The sequence below is a fragment of the Myxocyprinus asiaticus genome, chromosome 32, assembly GCF_019703515.2.
Source record: "Myxocyprinus asiaticus isolate MX2 ecotype Aquarium Trade chromosome 32, UBuf_Myxa_2, whole genome shotgun sequence".
Classification (NCBI taxonomy): Eukaryota; Metazoa; Chordata; class Actinopteri; order Cypriniformes; family Catostomidae; genus Myxocyprinus; species Myxocyprinus asiaticus.
The window spans coordinates 12429704-12449279 of NC_059375.1; the positions used below are offsets into that span (position 1 = coordinate 12429704).

The 19576-nt window shown below is 39.2% G+C and overlaps 1 protein-coding gene across 1 annotated transcript in view; it reads left to right on the plus strand.

Moving 5' to 3' along the window:
* Positions 1-18394, plus strand: part of brsk1a (BR serine/threonine kinase 1a) — a 29906-nt gene extending 11512 nt beyond the window's left edge. Inside the window, exons 10-20 of the mRNA XM_051667223.1 lie at positions 1648-1812; positions 2173-2270; positions 8698-8848; positions 8944-9004; positions 11592-11874; positions 11995-12043; positions 13104-13227; positions 14486-14699; positions 16144-16233; positions 16313-16494; positions 16588-18394. Coding sequence (XP_051523183.1) covers positions 1648-1812; positions 2173-2270; positions 8698-8848; positions 8944-9004; positions 11592-11874; positions 11995-12043; positions 13104-13227; positions 14486-14699; positions 16144-16233; positions 16313-16494 — 1417 coding nt within the window. The 3' untranslated portion in view covers positions 16588-18394. The remainder of the gene's footprint in view (positions 1-1647; positions 1813-2172; positions 2271-8697; positions 8849-8943; positions 9005-11591; positions 11875-11994; positions 12044-13103; positions 13228-14485; positions 14700-16143; positions 16234-16312; positions 16495-16587) is intronic.
* The last annotated feature ends 1182 nt before the right edge of the window (positions 18395-19576 follow it).

Below are 19576 nucleotides of genomic sequence, written 5' to 3' on the forward strand. Positions count from 1 at the left end.
GGATGAATCTACATGCTCTTTGTGCTTATTCCGCCTATCTGCTGGAGTTTATTTTATGGAGTGTTTCTTGCAAAGTCATTGGAATGAGTAAGTAATTTGCTTGTACTCATGTTGCAGCCGAATGGACCGGCTCACCGAACATTCGTTTGACTGTCTGAAGAATCTGCACGCTCTTTTTGTGCTGGTTCCGTCTAGCGATTGAAGTTTATTTTGTAGAATAATACACCTTTAGGACAGTTTTATGGATGAAGCTACATGCTACAACTTTTGCTGTGTAATTCTGTCTCACAAAATTTGTATAGAATCACCGGACTTGAGCAATCCGACGGCAAAGTTGTTGTGGAGGTTCTCGTAGGCGTGCAAGGACTGTTTGAGTTTGGAGGGATGGATGCCAGTTGTGCACGGGGTTAATGCGCATGTTTTTCTTTTTTCTGTTTCTTTGGTTCTGGGGAATGTTCGGGGTTTGACTGTTGCACTAATATTAGAATGTGGCCTTTATAATCCTGTTTTTGACACACAATCTATTTTTTCTTACATGTCAAAATGTCAAATATTAATATGAGTGGATTGTCTCTCTCCACGTGGAATTACACTGATAAGTAAACCTACAATTCAAATGTCTCAAACAGAGTAAAGATAAATTAGGAAGAGTCATTATTGTTTTAGCTGAAATTCAGGGACAAAGTCTTATTTTGGCAAATATTTGTGCACCTAATGTTGATGATCAGGGCTTTTTTATAGATCTTGAAGGGATGTTGCAAGCCGCTGGCACCCCTCATGATATAATATTGGGAGGAGACTTTAATCTTTTGATGGACTCAGTTCTTGATCATAGTGAAGCTAAAGTGTGTAAACCCACTAGAGCAACACTGACGCTTCATAGGATGTGTAAAAATCTTGGTCTTTCGGATATTTGGAGACTTTTGAACCCATCTGGTAGGGACTATAAATTTTTTCTTCAGTCCATAAGATTTACTGTAGAATAAATTTTTTTTAATTATTTATATCTAAGTCCCTCATTTCATCTGTTGTTGATTGCTCCATTGGAAACATTTTAGTCTCAGATCATACCCTGGTGAGTTTAGAGATGTTGCCACATACGGAGAAAAAGAAATCATATAGTTGGCACTTTAATGTATCCCTTTTGCAAAATCCTGAATTCCAACAAATGCTAAATGCTGAAATCAGTGTCTATATGGAGACTGGTCCTCAGTATCCTCCGTGGATGTGGCTTGGGAGGCACTTAAGGCGGTTCTTAGGGGCCGGATGATACAGTATGCCTCATTCACCAAAAAAGCACAAGAACTCGTGAAATTAGAAGAGAATATTAAAGGTGCCGAGGCAGAGATGAAGCGCCAAATGTCATCTAATGGCCTCAGAGAATTGACTTGACTGAAATACAGATATAATACTATTTTGTCACGTAAGGTGGAGTTTTGGCTATTCAGGGCAAGACAGTCATACTTTGAGTTGGGGGACAAAGCAGGGAAGCTTTTGGCTAGATATATAAAACAGAGAGAGTCTTTTTCTACCATTCCCTCAGGTGAAATCTGATGGTGGTCAAAAAAGTGTGGGAACCCTGCATTATTTATAATATAATGTATAATAGATATCCATTTATATTTATTGTGTTTGTATTTGATCCAGAGCTGGCCGTAATGAGCCATGTCCGGAGCAGCCGCTCCCAAGGCGTGTGTGCATGGGACGGATCATGTCTCTCACTGAGCTGGACCCAGATGTGTTGGACAGCATGTATTCTCTGGGGTGTTTCAGGGACAGGGTTAAACTCACCCAAGACCTGCAATGTGAAGAGTGAGTGAAGTGTCCGTGCCTTTTAGAACCACAAGCCCTGAGAATCCTACTCACTTAAAAAAAATTCTGGTTCAGTACAGCATTTGTGGCATTATGTTGATTACCACAAAAATGCAAAAAGATTACCACAAAAAAAAAAAAAAAAAAGCCAAAATTGCGGTTACAGTAAGGGACTTACAGTGTGAATGGGGCCAGTTCATAAAATTTTAAATACATGAACTGGCCCCATTCACTTCAGTTGTTGGTAACCATGTGTAACCATGATTTGGAAGTTTTGCAAGAGTTAGCACCACTCACATTTTTCATTGGAATTTGTAAAAATCTTGTTAATCTGTAACATTGTCTGTCATTCTCTCTCAGAGATAACCAGGAGAAGATGATCTATTATCTCTTGCTGGATCGTAAAGTGCGCTATCCCAGCTATGAGGATGAGGATCTTCCTCCCAGAAACGATGTTGGTAGGTGTCTTTTCCCTGGAGTGTCCATTAAGACAACCCAACAGCTTGTGCCTTCCAGAATCTGCTCTGGTTTTGACAGTTTTACTGCTAGCAGTCAGTCTCTTTCAGTTACTATTTCTTGGTCTACGAAATTGGTTGGAGATGAAGAGCATTGTTTGTGCCAGAGTTTAGAGAGTGCTTTCACTCTAGAGATTTTGGTTCAGATTCGATTCCATCTGACGTCAGTGTTTGTTTTGTTTGGATGGTTTGAAAGTGCTCATAGCAAAGAAAAAAAAAAAAAAGATATTTTTAATGTCTCAATTGTTCCTCTATGACACCAGTGAGATTAAGTGGAGAGCAGGAGTCTCCTGCTTTTCAGATGTTTCTCATGTGTCTAATCTAGAGTTTCAGAAGAGATCTCAACAATGTCTCAAACTGTGCTCAGATTGTCCAAGAAACCAAAGTCTGCAACTATACACTTACTGTATGCAACTATTGTCTGCTTTGTTTCTGTTTTTATTCTTCTAAAATAATTTTAGAAGAAACATCACAGACATTAGCCGCTTTTTCACCAATGGGCTGAACGTTTCTGAGCACGGTAGGAATGGTTCCATTAGCATTTCCACTTAAGCACGGTTTGGCACGATTACAAACCATTCTAACCCTTTAAGCTTGGATGGGACCATGAGAAAAACAAATTGACAAAATTTTAATAACTACAGTGTTGACCAACACAAAATAGGTATCATTTTAAAGCTAAGAAGCTCTACTTTAGAATGCATATAGGCATTATGACCAAAACTGAACAAGTGCTTTGCAATTTGCAGACAAATCAGAAGTGTTATGTTTTGATTATTAATTAAAACAAAAAAATGTGCACTGTCCATATTTTTGCAATCAGTAAAAATATCAAATTCATCAAATAGCCATGTGTCATATGTCACTGGAAAGCTCTTAAAGAGTAGAATACAACTAGCGAATTTCTTTAACTCACAGACAAAAATATAGCAAGTAATAGCTAAGTATATTTCTTTGACATTTATGTTTCATGTGAAGAGGTGTTGCTTATATGCTGCGTTTTCGCTTATAAACAGAGCATAAAATATCACATACCATTACTTAGAAGATGCAATTATCATTTAAACAAGCCCAAACACAAGGTGATCGGATACATAGATCATTAGATCAGTGTTTCCCAACCACTGTGGCGCAGCACACTAGACAGGTGTGCCCTGGAAAATTATCAAATTCCACAAAATAAATAAATGCATAAATAAAAATAGAAAAAATTATCGGGGGTCGGAATCCACTTCATTGATTACAGCAGTAGTCAATCGCGTGCTTGGCAACCACAGTTCTACTGATGCAGATCACTTGATTGGTTAGAGCTACAGCAGCACGTGCACAATGAATCTGTGTTTGACAGGAATGGAGCGTGAACTCTAAAGAAGAGGCACTCGTGAAACTTCTCATTTGTAAACAAGCTAAATGACCTGGGACGTGTACCAACCAACTGAATGAGAGGGGCATGAAGCCTCCACACGCGCTAGGTCTCCACGACAATGCGCTCAACAAGCCACCTGATAAGATGCGCAGATTGACGGTCTCAGACGTGCAGGCAACTAAGATTCGTCCTCTGCCACCTGGATTGAGGCGAGTCACTATGCACACTGGGAATTGGGCATGCTAAATTGGGGAGAAAATGGGAGAAAAAATAAATAAATAAATAAAACAATAAATGACTCGCTCATACCACATAAGATGCTCATTTGTTGCCACCTAGTGGCATCTACAAAAGGGTCACTGAACTAATCAGTTAATAAAACTGAACAAATTTGTGACACAGAAGCACACCAAAACACCCTTTATTTTTGCAGCTAATTCTACACAATTGTGCAGTTAATTTGCTTTACTTGAATCATTAAAATCGCTAGAATTGGTGCTTTTAGCTAATTCTTTAAAAACAAATATCCCTGGAAAAATGTTCATGGACCAGTGATTCTCAAAACTTTTTTGCCCTTCATGAGTTTGCATTCCTTAATTTGCTGTGACATTGCAAGAATTAATTTGCAAGAATAAATCTACAAATTATAAAATATGCAAATTTGTTGTTTTTTCATTATCCAATTAGTGCTCTTACACAGCATACCTACGTGACTTGATAGTGGTGTGCCATGGTATTGTTTCTTCGTAAACAGTGTGCCGTGTCAGAAAAAAGGTTGGGAAACACAGCACTTCAGAGGATGAACTGATGCCAACTCCTACCATAAGACATGAGATACTTCATATGCCACTGCGTGAACCTTGGACTTAGGATAGACCTCACCAGGGGGCCTGGGTAGCTCAGTGAGTTAAGACGCTGACTACCACCCCTGGAATTCACGGGTTCAAATCCCAGGGCGTGCTGAGTGACTCCAGCCAGGTCTCCTAAGCAACCAAATTGGCCGGTTGCTAGGGAGGGTAGAGTCACATGGGGTAACCTCCTCGTGGTCACTATAATGTGGTTCTCGCTCTAGGTGGGGCACGTGGTGAGTTGTGTGTGGATGCCGTGGAGAATAGTGTGAAGCCTCCACACGCACTGTGTTTTTCCACAGTAACGCACTCAACAAGCCACGTGATAAGATGCGCGGACTGACTGTCTCAGACGTGGAGGCAAATGAGATTCGTCCTCCGCCACCCGGATTGAGGCGAGTCACTACGCCACCACGAGGACTTAGAGCGCATTGGGAATTGGGCATTCTAAATTGGAGAGAAAAGGGGAGAAAATAAATAAACAGATAGACCTCACCGAAATGACCTGCCGGTTAAACTGCGATGAACCTCATTGATCTTTGCCTGCATCACCTTGGTCTTTTGATGGACTACACTCTTAAAATGGAATAAATAGACTATCAATTAATTGCCAACAGAAGCCTTCATCAGCCAACTAACAAAGGACAATGAATCTGTGTGAACTTCTGCAGTTAATCCAGGATGAACTTCAAAGACATTAGTCATTAATCTTACAGTTCATACAAAATCTTTGTTTAAGCACTGGCCCTTAACACGTACTTAGTTTACTAATTTTAAACCATGACTTGCACTGCACATAAGTAATATTGGCATTATATTCATGATGTTTAGCCAGAAGGGAACTGGCACCCACAGTGAGCCTGGTCTCTCCCAAGGTTATTTTTCTCCATTAACCAACATCTTATGGAGTTTTGTGTTCCTTGCCACAGTCGCATTCAGCTTGCTCACAGGAGTTGTAAATACAATAATTATTTAATTATTTACTTAATTTTTATACACAATTTACAATCACATTTAATCAAACTACACAATGATGACTGTAAGACTTTATAGATATTACGTCATCATTTTCTGTTAATGCATGATTTTCTGTAAAGCTGCTTTGAAACGATGTGTGTTGTGAAAAGCTCTGTATAAATAAAAATGACTTGACTTGCCTTAGATAATCCACACGATGCACAATGTTACATATGGCCACCAGGAGATGGCACCAAGTACATGACACAAACTTGTCACTCAATGATACAGACTGATTGAGTCAAATGGTACTCATTCTGTAAAATCTCATTAATGAAACCATGTGTGTATGCTATGCATACCTTTAGTCATTGCTGTGTTTGCATGTGTATTTAGTTCTTATGTACGATTATTATGTTTTATTTGTTTGGAGATGTTTTTGTTCACTAGGATAAATTATTTTTTAACACTAGAACTTTTAATTGCTTTGTCATATCAACACAAAAAAAATGATTGGGAACAAATCAAGAGGTTTTTCGGAGCTACCTTATTTACACCCAGAGATATATAATGTAAAAAAAGAAAAGAAAAAAGTACATTTTTGGCTCAAGTTTTTTGTGATTTGTTTCAGCAGCTTCTTAGGCTGAGAGTCTCAGAATGTATCATAATCTATATAATTTAAAAAAATTAAAAGTTTTCTTTACAATGATACCAAACACTTTTATTTATTTATTTATTTATTGGTTTGTTTGTTTTGTTGAGTTATAAGCCTTTAATTTTGGGTACGCCACTGAAACAGGAAAGTTTTAAAAACACCTTCAGAGCTCAAAGGGTTAACCGTTCTCAATGGTGCTGGTGGAATGGCTTTAGTACGTGGCGACTCACTGTTGTCAATTTGCCATTGCCAATTGTTTCTAGGTAGCTGGCAAAGTTTGCTATGGGAATATAGGGTACATTTGGTGTATCTTCGTTATTTTATGATGGTTTAACTAGTATAGTACGTTATTTTTCTACACGCCTTTTTCATCAGTGAGGTAGATTAAACTAACTCACTCAATAAATGTCCTTTTTAGCTAGTTTGGATGTCCAAATGATGGTAAACCTCTCGCCTTTTTCTCTTTGCTTTCCATTTTGCAACATGGGACATGTCTTTCCTGTGCTTTTGCAGAAGAAAAACGGGGGAAAACAGGAATATAAAAAAACGGAATATGCGATCATCTTCCATAGTGCCCTCACTCCAATGTTTACCTCTCATGCTGTCGTCAACTGACGTATTTGTTACATATATTCAAGCACCACTGTGGAAAAAGACACTGTAACCATGCCAAATGGCCTGGATCAGCACGGAACAGCACGGTTTGGCATTGAGAACCACTCGGCCCGATGGTGGAAAAGCACCTAAAGTTGATATACTTCAATGAAACATTATTGAGAATGACTGAGCTTTGAAAGAGCAATCTCTGAGCAAAATGTTTTTGTCCTCTGGGTGGTTTTCTTTACTCAAGTGTGCACCAACGAAACCGCAACAATGTCCACTTGAAAAGATGGTCTGGGGTACGGTTAATGTGAAATTCGATATGGTGCGAGGTTGATATGTACTCAATCTGAAAGTGAACCGCTGTTGATGATTTATCATTTGCATCTTTGCATTTAGCGATCTGCTTTCATTCTTTACATCTCTTGAAATGCTTTCACAGCAGACAGACGCAAGTGCAGAAGTGTATGTAACATTTTGGTGGTGAATCAAAAGGGACAAAAACATGAATTAATTAGTGAAACAAGCATCTTCTTGTTTTTCATTCTTGCCTAGGAACAGTGGTAAACAGCTACCGCTAGTACTCACAGTGGTACTCACATTGATGATGCAAGCATACCAAGGTTCAGACCCAAAAATACAATGTGAAAAGAGATCGGGGGCATGGGAAGGGGGGTGGAATCGAACTTTGGTTCGGACTAGGGGTTGCACAGAAAACTAACGAATTGCCACAGTCAGCCTGAAGTTAAGTAGGGATTGCCCTGGGATTTTTTTTAATGACCACAGATAGTCAGGACCTCGGTTTAATATTTCATCTGAAAGACAATGTCTTTTAGTGTCCTCGTCACTACACTGGGGCGTTAGGACCCACAAAGACCACAGGGTGAGCACCCGCTGCTGGCCTCACTAACACATCTTCCAGCATCAACCTTAGTTTTCCCCATGAGGTCTTCCATCCAGGTACTGACCAGGCTCAACCCTGCTTAGCTTCAGTGGCTGCTGGCATAGATGACAAACATGCATAGGTAACTTGCAATTTATGCAAATTGGCCTTCATATATAAACAAAATTCTAGTGTTGTGCTGACTTGGATTCTGTTCGCTCCTTCAAGAACACAATTCGGTGACAGTTAGAAAAGCACTTTAAGTTGGAGTCCGATGACCTGACGGAATACATCCCGATTGTCAGCTTTGTGTGTTAGGACATCTGACTTTGATGCTGTTTGCAATTTCAAGAACACAATTTGGCAACAGTTTAGAAAAGCGCTTCAAGTTGGATTCCACTACTGACATGACAGAATGCATCCCCATTGATCCCGTGACCGCCTGAAACCAATCAAATAAGCGCCTGCAAGTGTACGGGGAACCGCCTGCAGTTACAAGTAGTCCAGACTAAGCTAAATATGTTCAGACACTTTTGATAACTTTTAGCTATGTTAATACCTATTGTGACACACTTCTAATAAAAAGGTTCTTACAAAGAGATAACGTTATGGTTGATGTTTATTTCATTCGATCCGTTCACAAACAAAACAACACTCAGACTATCAGTCAAACTACTATGGTAAAATATAGGAACCCAGGCACAGTCTAGCCTGGTATTTTTGTTAATATATACTGTATAACTAGCTTAAACCCATTACATTGTAGTGACGTAGATCTATCTATTGTGTACTTTAGTGTTGTACATGTAGTGTAGTGCTATTTCTGTTTTGGTCGGGTGTGCGGTGGTTTGGGTGTGGAATGACATCACTACTAGTCAAATTTGACTCGACTAATGGGGTCTACTAGTCGACTATTTAAAATAAAAACAAAATAAAAGTCATTGTGCAACCCTTAGTTCAGACCGAGCAATTCAGCCAACAAGTGGTAAAATAGTTGAAACCTTACTTGAAAACCATATAGCCTTCATGCATACTCAGTGTGCTGGTTTTTTCATATACAGACCCTCCACGGAAGAGGGTAGACTCACCTATGTTAACCCGCCATGGCCGTTGCCGACCAGAGAGAAAGAGTCTGGAGGTGTTGAGTGTAACAGAGCAGGGCTCTCCCACACCCCCACGCAGAGTTTTGGATACCTCATGTCACAGCCAAAGGTACTCATGCAGACAGCCATATTCACATTTCTATGAAACTTTGTTCATGTTGAGTTGCTACTACTGACTCTTGACTCGTTCTCACTCCTGCACAGATCTCGATCTGTTAGTGGAGCGTCAACTGGCCTGTCTCCTAGTCCTCTGAGTAGTCCCAGGGTAAGTGCCTGTTAGCCTTTTGTTTTGTTTTTATTAAAGGGATAGTTCACCCCAAAATTTAAATTCTGTCATTATTTATTCACCCTGATTCACTTTCCATTTTTGGGTGGTTACAGTAGCTATGTTTCAATCTAGGTTGAAAAAACATGTGTTTAAGAAAATGGAAGTTGAAGCCACTGAGACTCTTTTATTAAATGTAATGAATTACTTGGGGGTTCAGAATAACTGAGCAAATTATATATTCGCATGGTTTGTTGAGGCAAAATCAGATGACTTTTCTGATGTGCATCAGTATTCCTATGTAAATTCTGTAGGAATATATTTGGTAATTGGGCTTCCATAGCTGTTAATGCGCATGTCTTCTTTACACTTCTTTACAATTAAAAAATGTATCCTCCTTGGGGGCCTGGGTAGCTCAGTGGTAAAGACGCTGGCTACCACCCCTGCAGTTCGCTAGCTCAAATCCCAGGGCGTGCTGAGTGACTCCAGCCAGGTCTCCTAAGCAACCAAATTGGCCCGGTTGCTAGGGAGGGTAGAGTCACATGGGGTAACCTCCTCGTGATTGCTATAATGTGGTTCGTTCTCGGTGGGGCACGTGGTGAGTTGAGCGTGGATGCCGCGGTGGGTGGAGTGAAGCCTCCACACGTGCTGTGTCTCCATGGAAACGCGCTCAACAAGCCACGTGATAAGATGCGTGGGCTGACGATCTCAGACGCGGAGGCAACTGGGATTTGTCCTCCGCCACCCGGACTGAGGTGAATCATTATGTGACCATGAGGACTTAAAAAAAAGCACATTGGGAATTGGCCATTCCAAATTGGGAGAAAAAGGGGGAAAATCAACAACAACAAAAAGAAATTTATCCTCCTCAAGCAAGTGTATTCATTTTTTGTGCATTTTAAAAACTTTTTTTGCGATATCTCAAAATGTGCAGAAAAACACATGGTTGAAACCACATCTTATGAGAGTTGATAGCTTGCTGGATAATTTTCCAAAAGCCTGTTATATCTTTGCTTAGGGCTGAACGATATGACGATATACTGTATGCTTTATGAAGGTAAAAATGTGTAAACCGTTAGAGATATTGCTGTACTGTTAAATACCGTAGTAGATACTGGGCAGGACTGCTTTTCATTACCCGTGAGAGCAATAGTAAAGCAAAAATAAAGAGCAGAATGTGTCCCAAACAAGTCAAGACAAGGACTAACTTGTTAGTATGGGGTGTAAAGCTGGTCGCACATTGGATGAAAAGCAGCGCGTCTATCGTATCGCACACAGCACACATCGATTCGCTGCAGGTGGCAGTCCAAAGTTGTGAATCTAGTCACAGTACACACAAAAGTTACAAAGGTTTTTGTACTTCTTCAAGAATGTGACATTGATGAATTTGCAGGTTAGTGTATGAAACCAGTGTATGAAATGACAACGTTTATTATGCATTTTCTCTGGATGTAGCCTTGAATGGGCTTCAAGCTATCAAACCACAAAAAGGCATACTTGTAACTGAAATTACATTGTGTAGGCTCTATGAAAGATACATATACATAATGTAACATCCAGTCATGGCTAAAGTAAATAATCGTTGTTTGATAATGATTTGGATCGAACTGAATTAGAAACTATTTGAGTGGCACTGCAGAACTTTGAGCAGCTTTCATAGTCGTAGATGAGCACCTCCGACAGATGCTGAGTGGCTGCGACGGTGTGCATACATGCATAAAAAACAGTTGTTTCGAATTTTAGAACGCGCCATGTCGTCTGCTAGATGCATCCAGTGTGTGACCCGTTTAACGTGCAAGTTTTTTAGTTGCTTGCAATGTCACAACTCATCACATTAATATAGACTTTTACAACAGCTTCAAATACTACCCATCCAATCAGAATTTAGAGTCAGAACTATCTCTTTTGTAATTTAAGTTTTACTGTTATGAGTCTTTTGCTTTTCATTTTAAGTAACTAGATTGTGATATATACTGTTATACTGTTACTGATTTTGGTCCTACCCCTTACTCATATCTTTGTTGTGGCTCTGAAGTATTATGACATTCTGTGACATTTTCTGTGAGAAAACTTAAATTTTGACAATTGTGATATTTAAGTTAACATGAACACACGAGTCAATCACAGAGACACACACAAACATGTACACATGTCCAGTCAGAGCACTCTCCATACACCATCACTGTGCACTGAAAGCTGTATCACCTGCCATTGCTCATTTTCACTCGTATTTCTCTCTCCGTCTGCCACGCCCTTCACTCTTCCATCCTGCTTCTTCTATTCATCCAATCAGAGCCCTGTCTTTACCTTCAGTGAATCAGAGGTTGCTGCCGCCACCAGAGCAGGAAGTGGCAGCACCACCCCTCGTCCCAATCGATCGCATGAACCCAAAACTCAGACGCTTCCATCCAAAACCCCCCCTGACCGCCCCCTACTCCAGTCCATGAAGTCCCTACCCCTGCCCGCCTCCACCTCTCGCTCTCCCTCCCCTTCCCCGCTCTTGTCACCCTTTCCCCGCTTCCTGTTCTTTCCTTCTCCCTCTGCGGTGCTAAAGTCGGTGACTAAAAGCTTGTATCCCATGTCTCAGGTCACCCCTCAGGGCTCTCCCCTGCCTACCCCCCTGGGTACCCCAGTGCATCACCCCCACCCCCCCACCGCTACCCCACCCTGTTCTTCCTCCTCTTCCCCTTCTTCTTCCCGAGCCGAGGGAGGAGGTGTGGGTGTCGGCTCACTCTCCTTGACCCCACCCTCTAGTCCAGGAGGAGGCGGGGGCATGGCTGCCAGTAGCTCTGCCCATTGGAAGACACGCCTCAACTCATTGAAGAACAACCTGTTGGGGTCACCGCGATTCCATCGACGCAAGTTACAGGGTGGGCCGCAGTATCTTTTCTATAGAGTTGTCCAATTACTGAATTGTATGGATTATTACTGTCAATGTATGAATTAATTCAGTATTATAGGTGTAAATCTTGCTTTATCCTCTCCAATAGTGCCAACTTCAGAGGACATGTCCAGTTTAACTCCAGAATCAAGTCCAGAGTAAGCAGTATTTGCCAAATATACAACAATAGTAACATAAAGCTTGCAAGGCAGCACTGGATTGATATTTCTTAAAAATGCTGGTTAGGGTTTATTCTAATCAAACTTCTGTAATTCAATTTAAGATTAAAGTTTACAAATCTCTCATTAGCGGTGTCTCATATGACGCATTATATACACTGTACACTAAATGTAGTTTCATCTCAAATGGAACATTAACTGTTTTTACTTCACGGAAGCATTTACCGTTTTTCAGCTGATGGAAGGGACATTTCAAACACACAATGTTACGCCCCTAACTTTAGCACGTTAGCCAACCTCAGTCCACACTTATATCTTCCATAATGTACATATTCACACAGTGATGTGTGATGGTAAAGCAATAAACTTACATTTGTAAGGTGCTTTCTTCACAGAATTTTCTCTAGTTGTAACGTTCACCATTGATTACAATTGTTTTGTCAGGCTAGCATTATGACCAGGTAACTCCTCCCCTTCCGCTACGTAGCGTTCAACATTACATACTTTGTTTTGTTTTTTGGTTGAAAAAGTACACAATTCAGACACTCGTAGGACTCTTCTTTTCGATGTATCTTCAGTGTGAACACTACTCACACTATTTATGCTTCAAAATAGCATAAAATAGTGCAGAAGTGTGTGATTTGGATGCAGCTAACAACTTTCATTGATAGAATGTCATGAAAATATTTATATACTGAATTACGATTGGTATTCTTTCTTACATCCATTGGTAAACTTAATTGTGGTTGGTCTTGTCATCCTTCAAAATACTGTTTTTAGCCATTTATAGGCAACTTTACACTGGACAGTGACTCTCATACCATGCTGAATGAGAACAAGATGTGTGCTGTGTTTCATTTACACAGAATCAAACCCTGAAACCTAAGCTTATCTAAAATGTTAAGACTATTCTATGGCTGCCTTGCAAGCACTGGCATTGCCTTCAGAATGCAAATCTAGTTTTCTTAATGGGCTTCATCTCAGAGTCATATAGATTATTTGAGTGTCTCTCTTTCTGTCTGTGTTTGTGGTCCTGCAGGCTAGCCAAGAGGTCTTGGTTTGGGAATTTCATCAGTCTGGAAAAAGAAGAGCAGATATTTGTGGTCATCAGAGACAAACCCCTTAGTTCAATCAAAGCTGATATCGTCCATGCATTCCTTTCTGTGAGTGTATTGTTCAGATGTTGAAGCGGAGGTTGCATTTTCATTTTAAAATAAAATGTTTACTCCAGTGTTGGTTTGGTTTAGGGCTGGGGTTTGAGTTTGAGTTTCGTGCCACTCTGTGGACATTTCACCTAGAAACTGAATCTCACACATGCCCATGCGTTCAACAACACTTCCAGCTTCGGCCACTGGGGGCAGTGATTTGATTGTGGTGAGCACAGACTGAATTCAGCAGCAAAACTTTCAAACGACTGTTGCCGAATTCACAGTTGTTGCGTCCGAAACCGCGTGCTGTCACAGTATGTACTGTACATGATGAAGGATGCACTTATCTGCCAGCAAAACAGTAAAAAAAAATTTGGGATGTATGCGAGTAGTATGAATAGATTTCGGACATCCGAGTACGTGGGCATTGTCTCATGACCTGAATATATGATGTAAGAACAACAACCGCAAAAACTATCCGCTCAGGTTTTGTTAAACAAGCCCCATTTAAGCACAGGGAACAATTATCTTGGTATATATAGCACATAGAGTTGAGAAGAGCCATCTGACTCCTGATTCACTGCCGTTCTTTTAAATCCAGCATTTTGAACGTGATGTTGCCTCAACTCCTGAGCGATTATGGGATCGTAAAGTGTCCAGTTGATCCGCATTTTAGAATCTCAGCGGAAATAGTAAGTTGTCCGGGTACTTCTCGCTTACTGCTTCATGAATACTGTGGATTCGGACATACTACTCCATTGACATACTATATAATAGGGAAGTATGGATATTCGGACGCAGCAAGCGAAATCAGTCTGGTTCCAATCTGAATGGCTGGCTTTTGTTATCTGTCATACAGAAGTCTTGTTTACAAGACTTTATGTTGATAAAATAGGTGCTTCTGTGGAAGAATTAATCGCTGGATTTGGCGACGTTTGTCAGGTTAGTGGCATCTTTGGAATATATTCTTTGAAAGATTCAAGTTTGTAAGATATTTAGAGTTTTGTTTTAGGCACTTGGTAGCAAATTAAGTATATATCCACAAACAACTTCCGCTTTGTTGTTGGCGTTTTGTCTGTGAAATTATCAGTAGGCATACATATTACTTTTGGATAGACAGAATTCTGATCAGAAAATCTACACACATTTTCAGCAATTTTATGGTATTGCTATTTTTATGTTTTTTCTTATTCACAGAGACAGCCGTGCCATTATTTAAATTCCTTTTTCACACTGCTCTGTTATTGTGGTATCGCTCTTGTCTTGTATTCAGATCCCCTCCCTCAGTCACAGCGTAATCTCCCAGACGAGTTTTCGAGCAGAGTACAAGTCTTCTGGAGGTCCATCTGTTTTCCAGAAACCTGTCAAATTCCAAGTAGACATCTCATTCTCTGAGGGGGACAGAGAGCGGGAGAGGGAGAGAGAGAGAGAGAGGGATGGACAGAAGGAGTTTGGAATCTACAGTGTTACTTTTAGCCTAATATCAGGTAAGTTGAATTCTAAAGCCAGTGTTGGCTGTGCTATTTTTTGAAAGTATGGGGTGAATCCACTAAACAGTAGCGCTACTTTTGCACATGGTAATTCAGTGTAAAAATGTGCATCTTAATCACTAACCACACACATTCCAGTTTAACCAGGCACTATCTGGTAAACGCCATATGAATTTAGATTAAGTAATTGTCATTCTTTTCCAGCGTGATCACACTGGAAATCGACATGCTGCTTTTGAATGTTCATGTACCCTAAAATTGACCTATTCTGTCGAATTACTGACAAGCACCATCCCCCATCAGACATTTTTGCATCAGTTCAATCATGAACACATTTCCCTGTGATGCTACTATTATCTCCGAGACACGGATTCTTGGGCAGTGGAAATCAGTAAGTAATCATGTTCACTTAAACAATAGTGAGCGAGATTCGGAGGTTGATTTTTTTGCTCTACAATTCCATTATTAGGTTTAGGGCTGGGGTTTGGGGGCAGGATTAATAAAATATGCATTTCTGTTGACTGTATTACATCATTTACAACTAAAAATACAACTCGCTTTTGGTGCCACCCTGTGGACATTTCACCTCAACGACTCTTCCAGCTTCGGCCACTGGGGGCAGTGGTTTGCATTTTGGTGAGCACTTTCATCCTCTTGTTGCCGAATTCACAGTGCGATCAGTCTGTCTTTTCAGTGCAAACACGCCTTATTTTTATGTAAATTAGGCTTATAGACTGCACCTTATTCACAAATTCAGTGCTATTTACCCAGCATAATCAACGTTTTACTACTTCCAGGGTTGGGGAGTAACGGAATACATGCAACGGTATTACATATTTAAAATACAAAATATTAGTAACTTTTAAAAAGTTAAATTTATAAACATATACGCAGCATTGGGTAAGTTGCTTTACTTTTGAAATGTAATCTGGTACTGATTACATATTACACAACTAAAAGTATATTTAGAAAAGTAACATTTTAGATTACACTTTTTGGGTAATCTTATTTTATAACTTTTTGATTACTTATTGCATATTTTGATGTGTACATTAATACACATGAAATCAAATTTGCTATTTTTATATCTCTGACTCACCCCCCCCCGCCCCCATTACAGGTCAAGACTGTTAGTTAACGTAATCCATAAAAAGTTACTGTAATCTGATTACGCCATTAAAAATTGTAATTTAGTCTGATTAAAAGTACTTGATTTTTGTAATCTGATTACAAAATCCAAATTTAATGTAGTTCATTACTACAAAACACTGATTATATGTTAAAGAAGAATGGGAAAAGGAAATTGTATTGTCTCTGGTGAGGATTAGGGAATAATTTGTCAATTACAATGGAAATCCACAAATTCTTCAAAGCGGAGAGAATTTAGCTAGAAAAATATAGTAAGGTTTTTCATTACTTGTGTGAATTTGTATGTTTTTAGGTCCAAGTCGCAGGTTTAGAAGAGTTGTTGAAACGATTCAAGCCCAGTTGCTCAGTTCTCACGATCAGCCCTTGGTACAAGCTCTTTCAGGTAAGACCCCACCACACAAATCATAAATTATTCCACCATGCTTCCATACTTCCCTTGCATTGTTCTTGCTCTATATCAGATGAGAAGAACATTCGCCCTCCTAGAACACCAACCAGACAAAACTCCCGCCGCTCAGAGGGCGGAAGCGATCGCTGTGAATGGGTGGATCGTGGAGAGAGTGGGGTTTTACTCCAGCGCAGGGGATCGGGCAAAGAGAGAACCCGCCTACTTTCCTCCAGTGGAACGCAATCACAGCCTTGAGTGAGAAACATTGTGAATAATCAGCAGTCCATCACGATATGAGCCATGTCACAAAATGAGACTTAAACACCCATTATCTCCTTCTCACCTCAGAACAGCATGATGGTAAAATGTGTTTTAAAGAGGAGCTTTTCGAAAGTCTAATGAAACCAAATATTGATGCCTCATTGTGGAAGAACATGGGATGCAGTGAAGCCAGAATGATCTCCATTAAACATCACCACAATCAAAAACAACATGGACCTATTTGGGATCTGCCACCTCCAAACTGTCTTCTAAAAATGGTTTCATCATGGACAATGCTTAAATTTTATGTGGTATTCTCTTATGTAATTTAGATGTAAAGTGCATTTGTGGAACGGAAGTTTCCAGTTGGGTGTAGCACACCATTTCTTTTTTTTACAGGCTTGGTATCTGTTTAAAGGTAAAGTGTGTAATTTTTCAGATGTTAAAATACTTTTATCCCTGCTTAATATGCAGAGACAACAATAAGTAATCCATTGGCAGTGTTATTTCCCCAAAAAGTATAAAAACTGTGGCGCTATCAAAACATTGCTCTGTTTGTTTGAGTACCCTGGCCAAGCCCAACACAGCAACATTGGCTCAATCAATGGCATGAGTTTGGGGTGGGACTATCTGTTTGTCCAGCCAATGGAAGACTAAGAGAGTGTTCGGGAAACCCATTTGAAAACAGTTATTATGTTTGGAATTCCGTTTATTGGCACAGAAATTACACACTTCACCTTTAAGTAATTGAGTAATTATAGCAACAGAGATGTTATTCCAATTTAGCCTGAATCCTTATCCTTCAGCTCAAGTTAATACCAATGAGATCCAGATCCAAAAGCTATCAACACCACCAGTCTGTTCAGACATATGCAATAAATATCAATAAGCTAAAAAAGGTTCAGTTTAACAAAGCTGCACATGCTGAATCTTTTGAAACATGATTACCTCCTTGAGCAGACAGACTAATTTCATGGCAGTAAATAAGTATCGTCGCTTACCAGCCCTGTGTCATTATTATCTATATATCTGATTTTCACAAGATCACACAAACTGCTATCCTATCTGAGGTTCCTGCTATCCATATAAATGCTGCATGCTAAATTCCGTCAACCCTCTCTGAAACTTTCACCCCCAAATGACAAGAGGAGGGATTCTGATTGTAAAACTCTCTGTGAGTTTTAGCCCTCGTTAAGTCTGGCCGTGATTCACCCTTTTGGCAGCTCAAATGTATGAGAGTGCATCTGAACAATGGTGGAGAATTCTTATGAATTTTGACTTCAGAATTGGCACAAAGAGTTCAAGTCTACGTAATCTAGATAAATGAAATATCTCAAAAATGTGAAAAGGATATTCATCCCAATCCACTATTGCTGCAAGACTTTTGGTTGAAGCCAACCAAGTGAATGTTATTGAATATTTTATTTGTAAGTTTTGATTTATCTAAAATCATTAATTTATTGGTATATTACTTCTGGGGATCGGCACAGTGAAAAAGAGTGACCAGTAGCTGTACATATCGGTGTGTAAAAAAAAAAGAAGAATGGAATGTTTGTGGTCTTAAAATATTTGGGGGAATACGATTATGACAAACCATTTAATCTGTTGCATAAGCTGATTTTCTCACAATGAAAACTAATAAGTTGACTTTACTTAGCCTAATTGATTGAGCAAACTTGTTCCCTCAGTTAAATTGAATAATGGTATCTCAAAACTTGTGTAATTAAGTTCACTTAACTTTGTGATCATATAGAATGAACTTAACTATTTATGTGAAAGGGATAGTTCACCCAAAAATGAAAATTGTCTCATCATTTACTCACCATCATGCCATCCCAGATGTGTATGACTTAATTTCTTCTGCTGAACACAAACAAAGATTTTTAGAAAATCAGCTTTGTTGGGTCAGAACTTTGAAGATCCAAAAAGTACATAAAGGCAGCATAAAAGTAATTCATTTGACTCCAGTGGTTAAATCCATATCTTCAGAAGCGATATGATAGGTGTGGGTGAGAAACAGATCAATATTTAAATCCTTTTTTACTATAAATCTCCACTTTCACTTTCACAGTCTTTTTTTTTTTGGCAATTCACTTTCTTTATGCATATCGCCACCTACTGGGCAGGGAGGAGAATTTAGAGTAAAAAAGAACTTAAATATTGACCTGTTTCTAACCCACACCTATCATATCACTTCTGAAGATTAGGATTTAACCACTGGAGTTTTATGGATTATGGATTTTATGCTGCCTTTATATACCTTTTTGACCTTCAGAGTTCTGGCCACCATTACCTTGCATTGTATGGACCTACAGAGCTAAGATATTTTTCACAAAATCTTTGTTTGTGTTCTGCAAAAGACATACACATGGTGATGGCATGAGTGAATAATGAGAGAATTCTCATTTTTGGGTGAACTATCCCTTTAAGGTAACTAGATGCAAGTAGACTTAACTCAGCTTTGCAATTTAAATGTTGTTATTTATACATAATTTTAATTGAATGGACTCAAATTTATAACATACAATAACACGCCTTAAATAAACTGATTCTAATTCAATCATTAAATTAACTTAATTCTCCACAAAAATACATATATGCCCGTACTTCAGTTGTACATAAACAAGGAGAAATGACATAGTGTTAACAAGGTCCAACTTGACCAAAGTAGACAAAGATCACCCTAATGGTGGCATCACACGAAACGACTATTTGCAACAAAACAACACATATAATACTACAAAAGAGCTAAAACCTGTATAAATTCTTAATAACAACCATTTAAATGCCCCCATACGTTTACTTTGACCAACAAAAAATAATTAAATAAATCAAGCAGCAAGGGATTGTGGTTATTCCCTATAGCCTCAATTTTGTACTCAATAGTTTGAGTTATTAACACTTAAAATCTAAAGTCTATGGATTTTTTTTAGATGAATAAGTTCAATGAACTTAAATATTTGAGTTATGAGCTCAAAACTTGACATTTCAAGACAACTAGATTTTTCCAGTAATGACAACATTAGGGTTTACAGTGTATGATTTGTGTCCTAAATATATTTTGGATTTATACACT